Source organism: Brachyhypopomus gauderio, chromosome 1 (assembly GCF_052324685.1).
Source record: "Brachyhypopomus gauderio isolate BG-103 chromosome 1, BGAUD_0.2, whole genome shotgun sequence".
In the NCBI taxonomy this organism is placed as follows: Eukaryota; Metazoa; Chordata; class Actinopteri; order Gymnotiformes; family Hypopomidae; genus Brachyhypopomus; species Brachyhypopomus gauderio.
In genome coordinates, this window is record NC_135211.1 from 4,305,368 (window position 1) to 4,315,367 (window position 10,000).

General features: G+C 43.1%; 1 protein-coding gene across 4 annotated transcripts in view; it reads left to right on the forward strand.

Annotated features, from left to right (window-relative positions):
- LOC143519880 (uncharacterized) overlaps positions 1-10,000 on the forward strand; it is a 23,835-nt gene that overhangs the window by 6,713 nt on the left and 7,122 nt on the right. For 3 of the 4 annotated variants that reach the window (XM_077013540.1, XM_077013556.1, XM_077013532.1), the window contains 2 exons: positions 8,555-8,599; positions 8,775-8,822. In XM_077013540.1, coding sequence (XP_076869655.1) covers position 8,599; positions 8,775-8,822 — 49 coding nt within the window. In that variant the 5' untranslated portion in view covers positions 8,555-8,598. Of the gene's footprint in view, positions 1,583-8,554; positions 8,600-8,774; positions 8,823-10,000 lie in introns of all 4 variants that reach the window. The other variant, XM_077013548.1, reaches the window with a different exon arrangement.

The window sequence follows — 10,000 nt, forward strand, 5'->3', positions numbered from 1 at the left end:
CCATTCGAGTACAGTGAACTAATTGTTGTGTTCAAGAAACCAGTCTGAGATGATTCTCACTTTAAGACATGGTGCGTTATCCTGCTGGAAGTAGCCATCAGAAGATGGGTACACTGTGGTCATAAAGGGATGGACATGGTCAGCAACAATACTCAGGTAGGCTGTGGCGTTGACACAATGCTCAATTGGTACAAATGAGCCCAAAATGTGCCAGGAAAATATCCCCCACACCATTGCACCACCACCACCAGCCTGAACCATTGATGCAAGGCAGGATGGATCTATGCTTTCGTGTTGTTGATGCCAAATTCTGACCCTACCATCTGAATGTCACAGCAGAAAGACTCCTCAGAACAGACAACATTTTTCCAATCTTCTATTGTCCTATTTTAGTGAGCCAGTGTGAATTGTAGCCTCAGTTTCCTGTTCTTAGCTGACAGGAGTGGCACCCGGTGTGGTCTTCTGCTGATATAGCTCTTCCATCTCAAGGTTTGATGTGATAATGCTCTTCTGTATGCCTCATTAGTAATGACAGTTATTTGAGTTACTGGTGCTATCAGCTCAAACCAGTTTGGCCATTCTCCTCAATAAAACATTTTTGCCCACAGAACTGCCACTCACTGGATATTTTCCTTTTTTCGGACAATTTTCTAGAGATGGTGGTGCGTGAAAATCCCAGTAGATCAGCAGGTCCTGAAATACTCAGACCAGCCCGTCTGGCACTAACAACAATGCCACGTTCAAAGTCAATCAATCAATCAATCAAAGTTTATTTGTATAGCGCTTTTAACAACTCAAGTTGTCGCAAAGCAGCTTTACAGGATTTACAAGGTTAACAATACTATGGGTCCAGAACCCTAATGAGCAAGCCAATGGCGACAGTGGCGAGGAAAAACTCCCTATGATGGTGGGGAATAGGAAGAAACCTCGGGAGAACCAAGACTCAAAAGGGAACCCATCCTCCATTGGGCGGCCCGTTAACACACAAATACACAAGTCACACACAATTCACACAATCAGACTAGGTAAAAGGTAGAATTGAAAGTTCTGGGTTTTGATATTGTCACTGTAAATGTCTGTTGATGAATGCCAGGCTTTCATTCCGTGTCGGAGCAGTGATGCTGGTATTGTAGGCTCCTACTGCAGTGTTACTCCCCAGGTGAACCCCGGCATCAGCACATCCACCGGCAGCCAGACCATCCCCCAGGTGCCTGCAGGTGCCTGTATCCAATCGTCTTGGGTAGAGCCATGCAAGAAGATAGACAATACAGACTGAGTGGACATGAATTTAAACCACCATTGATTTAAATGTACGTAGCTCACGTGCCAGTGATCAGCATGTGGGTCCGGCAGACTAATCTATAGCAGCATAACTAAAGGGAGGGGTTCAGAGGTGACCACAGGCATGAGGGCTCACTGAGACATTGCTTTCCAGTCAAGTCATAGTCACAAATAGAGTGATGCCAAGACACAGCTGGATGACAGCATCAACATCTCAGATCACCAGAAATCTCAACATCTGGGGGCCCCCAAGCCCCTACACCTTACAAGGGGAATGTTAGCTGAAGGCTTGACTAAACAGGTGAGTCTTAAGTCTAGATTTAAAGATTGGAACTGTGTCAGAATCTCGGATTGGAGCTGGAAGGCTATTCCATAATTGAGGGGCTTTAAAAGAGAAAGCTCTGCCTCCGGCTGTAGTTTTACTAATTTTTGGAACTAGGGGAAATCCAGCATTTTGGGAGCGCAAAGGGCGAGATGGGTTGTAGTAATCAATGAGTTCACTCAGATATTGTGGGGCAAGACCATTTAACGCCTTATAGGTTAACAGGAGAACTTTAAATTCAATGCGATATTTAATGCAGCCAGTGTAGTGTGGCGAGAGTGGGACTAATATGATCAAATTTTCTAGCCTTGGTTAGGACTCTAGCTGCGGCATTTTGTACAAGTTGTAGCTTCTTTATGGACTGTTTAGAGCATCCAATTAGAAGACTATTACAGTAGTCCAATCTCGACGAGACAAAAGCATGAACTAGCTTCTCTGCATCAGCTAATGAAAGTAAGTGTCTCAGCTTGGCGATATTACGTAAATGGAAAAAGGCAGCCTTAGTGACATTGCATACATGTCCGTCAAATGAAAGATCAGAATCAATAGTGACACCTAAACTTTTTGCAGTAGATTTTGGTGTTACTGAAAAACCATCTAGGGTAAGGGCAATATCAGCCCAATTGCTTCTAACAGCTTTAGGCCCAAGAATCAGTACCTCAGTCTTGTCAGAATTTAGTTTAAGAAAATTAGATGCCATCCAGTTTTTAATATCCTGGACGCAGTTCTCAATCTTGAGAGTTGTGGTGGTATCATCTGGATTAGAAGATATATACAACTGAGTATCATCTGCGTAGCAATGGAAGCTAATACCATGCTTACGAATGATAGTGCCCAGTGGTAGCATATATAATGAGAATAATATGGGGCCCAGTACAGATCCTTGTGGGACACCATACTTTACTTTAGAATGCTCAGAGCATTCGTTATTTACTAGCACAAATTGGTAACGATCAGTCAGGTAGGACCTGAACCAGGAGAGTGCTTGACCTCTTATGCCAATGGGTGTCTCCAGTCTATTATGATCAATGGTGTCAAAAGCAGCACTGAGGTCTAGCAGTATGATAAACGAAATGTGTCCTTTATCAGAGGATATTAAGAGATCATTCAGTACTTTAGTCAGTGTTGTTTCAGTGCTGTGATGGGGTCTAAATCCAGACTGAAATAACTCTAAGACATGTTCTGTCTGTAAGAAGGAAGAGAGTTGTGGAGAAACTACTTTCTCTAAAATTTTGGATATGAATGACAGATTAGAAATTGGCCTATAGTTGGACAGTTCTTGGGGGTTAAGACCAGGTTTTTTATTTAGCGGCTTGATGACTGCAAGTTTAAATGAACTGGGAACGTAGCCCAGGCACAAAGAATAATTTATTATAGTAGGCAACGGTTCTACATTGCTGTGCAGTAATTCTTTAGGTAGATGGGTTGGTACAGCATCTAGTATGCATGTCACTTAAAATCACCTTTCCTCCCCATTTTGATCAGTTTGAACTGCAGCAGATCGTCTTGGCCATGTCTACATGACTAAATGCACTGAGTTGCTGCCATGTGATTGGCTGATTCGACATTTGCGTTTTACAGGTGTACCTAATAAAGTGGCCGGTGACCGTGTATCTACACATACATTTTTTGAGCTTTAATTCTACTTATTTTAACAATAATAGACAGTGGAATAAGTTGAAACACGCTGACACAACTTGAACTCAGTTAGAATCTCCATCTCTCTCTCTCTCACACACACACTCACACACACACACACACACACACAAACACACAAACTCCAGAGATGGCCAGGAAGTTGTTAGTGCTGTAGTGTCTGGTCCCATCACCCATCCACTGAACACACAGCAAAAGCAGAATCACGCCCTGAGTTCTGACACACACGCCGCGGTGTTAAAGTCACTCCAGCCGGTCGCTCAGAGGGGCTTTTGGGAAGGTTCGTATCCCAGCTGTGCCACATCGCCCATGTCCCAGTTGACCCGCCTGTTTCAATACTCCCACTGTGTGTGTGTGTGTGTGTGTGTGTGTGTGTGTGTGTGTGTGTGTGTGCGGGTTTATTCTTGGATCACTCGGAGGGCTTTCACAGCTGCGATGCAACAGACATGAGCTGGTCAGTCCAGCAGGTGGGCGGAGCCAGGGGAATGGTCAGTGGGAGGTACAGCTAACCAGCGAAAGACATTTAAAGAGTTGAAGAGGAACGGATTTCCCTGCCGATACTGCATTTGACACAGTCCTGCCAACGCTGCCTAGGTTATGGAGTGCCATAGTCCTGCAGGCCCTGTGGGAGCTTGGGGGGCGTGGTCTCAGTAAACCACGGTCAGCTCTGGGCTCCGCCTCCGTGATGAAACGTGGCCATGTAAGCTAATAAAAGCACACGGCGTGGCATTAAGAGAAGTGTGAGCACGTGCAAACATGTACAGGCCTGCGATCTGTTGTCTTCAAGGTGTTAAAGGCTTGAAGGGGTAGAGAGCTTCTCTGGATTGTGGGTTTAAAGCGATCCTGAACCATGCTGAAATACATGGCATTTTGTATCATATAGAGATAGAGACCCTTTCACAGTGTATGTACTGGCCCGTTTGGACATTTCAAGAGGTCTAAGTAATGGAGTTGTGCACATACACTCATACACACACAGTGTGAGAAATCTTTGTTATCACACATACGTACTTGTGGAGATTATTACCATCTGTTTGATTCCTCTCAAACCCAGTCCCTTCTGTTTCGTACCATGAAGCTCTGTAAGTCAACAAAGCAGATATTTGCCAGCAAACCAAGCACAGACCAATTAATAAAATAATAACATTGATTGCTATAATATATTAACCTTTTGTCACTGATTTCAGATTAGTTGTGTGTTTTCTCATGAGAGCAGGACCTAGATTAGCAATCTTGGACAGTACGTTTTAGTCATAAATCATAAATAGTTGGAGGAATGGAACTCGTTTATGGAAAATAACTTGTAAAAGCTGAAGAATTACGGATGGAAAATGCATCAGGTGTTTTAGAGTTTAAAGATAATTGAGTTATGCATGAAAAGCCTTGCAGATGCACTGGAGTGTATTGGAAAGTGAGCAACAGACAGAATTTTCATATTTTGCGTTCTGCTATAAAAGTACTGAGAGCATTTTGTCAAGTAAACATGAAGCAAAAAGATAATGAGAAAAAAGAAAAAGATTAAACATCAGTAAATTAGAAACTAGAAATCTAGCTACATTCTGTTTAAATACAGCAACAGAAAATTTGGAGATCATATTATACATCATCTGCAGATGAGTTCAGACAGACTGGTTGATGGTTTAAAAAGTCTGAGCGATTTAACCAGGAGCACGTAAGAATATGGAACTCCAACTTCTGTGGGGATTTGCTGATCGTGAACGTGCGTTGTGTAGTGTGCAGTAGGGAACAGGTCTGTGATGTCACAATAGCGCACAACTGGAGATCCTGGCCAATCAACTCCGTTTCTTCGTTACCGTTTCTCGAGCCAATCCTGCAGACAGACACATGAGAGCTTCTTAGCAAAAGAGGTGTGGCTGTTGATTAAAGAGGTGTGGCTTCTGACAGATGATGGCGGAGCTCTGATGAACCTCCTATATGGAAAGAGGAAGAAGGAGGTGTGTTTGTTTTTTTAACTGTAAGGACATGTGAATATGTACCGGTGAGGCGTTTAAATGAGTCTAGCTAAGGGAAGACTTCAGAGGAGTGTAAATGAAGCCTGCTTAAGCTACTCTGCATTACTGACTCGTCTTGATGCTCACCGAGGTCAGACTGGAGTCTAACGTAGCACTTGACTTCCACTCCACTCTGCTCTTGCATAAGACTCGAATAGATGGAGAAAATGAAAAAATGAAAAGTAGTTTTGTCATTAATTCTGTGGAGCAGGAGTTGATGGCTGTCAGATAAAGAAAAAGAGGTGACACACACGGAGAGCAGTAGTGCTGTATATCACACACGCACACACACACACACACACACACACACACACACACACACACACACACACACACACACACACACACATGCACAGAGGCAGTGAGAGTGTCAGTCAATACATAGCAACGCACACAGCGGCAGTGTCATTAGACACAGTACAAACAAGCATCACCATTAGTGGGTGCAGAGACCACACACACACACACACACACAGGAACATACAGACAGGCAATGGCAGCACCATTACTGGGTGCTGAAACCACTCAAACACACACACACACACACACACACACATACACACAGACAATAGCATCACCATTAGTGGGACCACAAACTCAGAAACACACACTACACCAGCATGTTAGTAAGTCTTCAGGCCTGTTAAAAACACCACAAACTGGGTTGACTGCTCACCACAGTGTTTGCTGGAGTGTGTCGGAGTGTGTGAGTCAGTAGGTGGTTGCCTCCCTGCCACTGTTCTTCAGCTTCTTCTCCATGCCTATGACACACACACACACACACACACACATCTCATCGCTCCAACAGCAGAGCATCAGACTTAACACACCCCTGAGTGTGCCCTACATGTTTGTCCAAACAATATGAATTCAGTTTTTCATCTCTTTTCTTTTTAAATGTCATACTTGCACAAATCTTTTGGTTTAGACAAGTTGTGTGTTGTTGAACGAAACCGTTTGTGTAACGTGAAACTCATTACTTCAGACAAGCAGAAACAAGCAGACCTACTGCTGACAGACAGAAAAGGAAACCAGGCTACAGCGTTCTTCAATATCCTCTCAGCCATGTAACAAAACACACACACACACACACACACACACACACATACACCCATACACAAACTCAAAGGCAATGATACAGTGCCATTAGCAAGTGAGGATACACACACACACACACACACATACTCACACACACACCCATACACAAACTCAAAGGCAATGATACAGTGCCATTAGCAATTGAGGATACACACACACACTCCCTATTAGATGGATCAAGAATGTTTTCTTTTTCCTCTACAGCTCTGTTAGGAAACTCCAATAATACATGAGAGAGAGAGAGAGAGAGAGGGAGAGAGAGAATGAGGTAGAAATGAGGAGAAACTGTAGAATGATAGTTTGTGAAATGAACAAAGGGACTGTGGTTAAATTGCAATTGTAGAAGATAATGTGCTAAAATTAAAATAAAATTTTACATTTTTAATGTCTGACTGAGACTTTTCATCATGAAAATGAGCAACAACCCCCCAGAAATTCACCGCATAAACAAACTAAGAGCCACTTTTGAATCACAGGTTCATATTTGCTCTGAACCCAGAGTTCCCAGTTCCCACAACCTGCCCATGCTTGCAAGGTTGGTACACACAAATGTAACACACACATATATGTGGGTACAATAAATCCTGGAATAAAAGGAGTGTTCATTTGAGTCATTTTAAACCATGTATGAGGACAAACTTTTGATCAGCAGGTATCTGCTCCACACGCTGATGTTTGGCCGTCTTCTCCGACACACCTCGTCCAGCTAATTAGCCATTCAAGCTGGTTGGTTGTTTAATGTGTTTCTCTGGCAAAGAGGTCACTGAAGCGTACAGTCGAAAAGGTCATCACATACACACAGGTCAGCTGACATCAAAGGAGTTCATAAGCTGTCTGTGGCAGCACTAGACTCGTACCAGTAGACATGTAGCTTTAATGAATTGGCTAGTGTCTGTGGAAGTCAAAAACAGATTTTTACAATTTTCTTGTAGATATTGTTTGTGGTTTTTCTGGTAGATGTTTTTGTGTAAGCACACATACACATTCTCACACACACATATTCTCTCTCTCTCTTTCTCTCTCTCTCTCTCTCTCTCTCTCTCTCTCTCACACACACACACTAACACATTCTCTCTGTCACACACACACACAGACACCCACAGTCACACTTTTTTATTCTTATGAGAACTTTCTACTGAAATGCACATGCACAGAGTGTTCTGGGCGTGCATGGATGCACATGGTGTGTGTTTGTGTGCACATGGTGTGTGTTTGTGTCCACACGGTGTGTGTTTGTGTCCACACTGTGTGTGTTTGTGTCCACACGGTGTGTGTTTGTGTGCACATGGTGTGTGTTTGTGTGCACACGGTGTGTGTTTGTGTGCACATGGTGTGTGTTTGTGTCCACACGGTGTGTGTTTGGCTGCGCTCTTGTGTGTTTTCCCAAATATAATCCATCTATCAGTGGGCGTTCATCAGGACCCAAGAGGGTGGCCTATCAATGCGCCTGTCTGAAAAAAACATGCCCTCTGTTTGCGCCGGATAAATGAGACATGTGATCCCGACAAATCGTCTTCGTCAGAGAGCCAGTGAACCAGGGTGCATTGCTAATAGCCCTCGACACCAGGTGTTTGTCGGTCTGACTTGGTTTGAGCGTTCGCAACTTAGCCAAGCTGAATGTATCAGAGGGAGGCATGAAAATATGCCATGTTTGGCATTGCTGATTCACAGGAGCAAAAATGTTGTGACTGCTGCATGCGTGTAGCATTTCTACACTAATCACATCTACCACAGTTACCGTGACACTATGTGTGGTTGTGAAAGAGAGAAAGAGGGAGAATAATACACTCAGGCAGTTGATGCTTGACATGGTTTGTTTTTGACCCCTTTTCCGGTAGGACCCAAACACGAACACATTCAGCACTATTCTGTAGTAGCCGTCTTCTTCTTTGTCATGAATAGCGGCTAATTTGCTGCAGCTAATGTCCTGCGGACTCTCCTTCCATAGGTTAGAAGGTGAATAGCAGGAGTGTTTTCGTGTGGACGCACCCTGCTGTATATCCACGTGCAGTGAAAACACACACACACAAACGAACACAGAGTGTTTTCAGGAACTCAGATTTCATGTTTTATTCACTCAGGAAAGATCACGAGGATGTATTTGAAGAGATGTTCATCTGTTTTACGTGTATTAGTGCTGCCAGGACCCCTGGATATAACTTGTCACCTCTGTCTTCTTTTCCAGTGGTCTACATACGTGTGCAACCAGACTACACCGCCAATGACATAAGTACGTTTACTAAGAAGATGCAATACAAGAACGTAGCACACACACACACACACACACACACACACACACACACACTCGGGAAAGATCATGAGGATGTATTTGAAGAGATCTTCATCTGTTTTACGTGTAATAGTGCTGCCTGAATATGACTTGTCACCTCTGTCTTTTTTTCCAGTGGTCTACACAACTGAGCAACCCCACACCTACACCACCAATAACATGAGTAAGTTTGCTATGAGTATATTTACTATGAAGCTGCTATTCAAGAATGTTGTACAAACAAACACACACACACATACACACACACACACACACATATATATATATATATATTACAAGCTACTATTTTCATGAGTAGTACCCATTGGCCCATTTGTATTTGTTATATAAGAAACTAGTAGCCCATATGGAACATGCCTCTCCTGCGCTCTCTCCCTCTCTCTCTCTCACCCCCCCCCCCCCCCGCCTCCCTCTCTCTCACGTCCTCTCTCGCCCTCCCTCTCTCTCCCACACCTCTCTGGCTCTCAGGAACAGTCCAAAAATGGCTCAGTTCTTACCTGCAAGGCATGAATGATTTTATTGAAATCGAAAATAAGATTTCTGAAAGAGTGCCACAAGGTTCGATTCTTGGGCCACTCCTATTTAATTTATACATGCTTCTACTTGGACAGATCATACTAGACTCCGGGTGGTCATACCATAGCTACGCAGACGACACTTAGACCTACTTAGCCATTTGACCGTACAACTACAGTCTCTGTAACTCTCTCTGCCTTGAGTACATCACTAACTGGATGAGTTAAAACTTTCTACAATCGAACAAAGATAAAACAGAGGCTATTATATTTGGTAATAGCAATGAAAGGCACAGACTAGCTGCCTACTTTACACAAAAAAAAAACCGGCTTGTAACCTATAGGCTATGTATTAATAGACTGATCTCAGTTTTAGCAGTCACATGAAATCAGTAACTAATTCACCCTTATATCATCTTAAGAACATCAGTAAGATCAGAGATTTCTTGATGAAAGATCTTGAGAAACGTATCCTTGCTTTTTTCTCTAGTAGTTGATTACTGTAATGGCCTCCTAACAGGACTCCCCCAAAACACAAACTGCTACAGCTGATTCAAGGTGCAGCTGCTAGACTTTCTGAAGTTCATACACTGGTTACCAGTACAATGCAGGATAGACTTCAAGGTGTGATTACTGGTCTATGAATCACTTAATTGTGTAGAACCGGTGTATCTTGGGTCACTAGGAACTAATCCATAAGTCCTGCCCAAGATAAGAAATAAGCATTCAGTTATTATGCTGTTTCCAAAGGGAAACAGCTGTCAGAGGATTCTAGAAGAACACCAATGCTGGATGATTTCAAAGCCAAGATAAAAACATAATTATT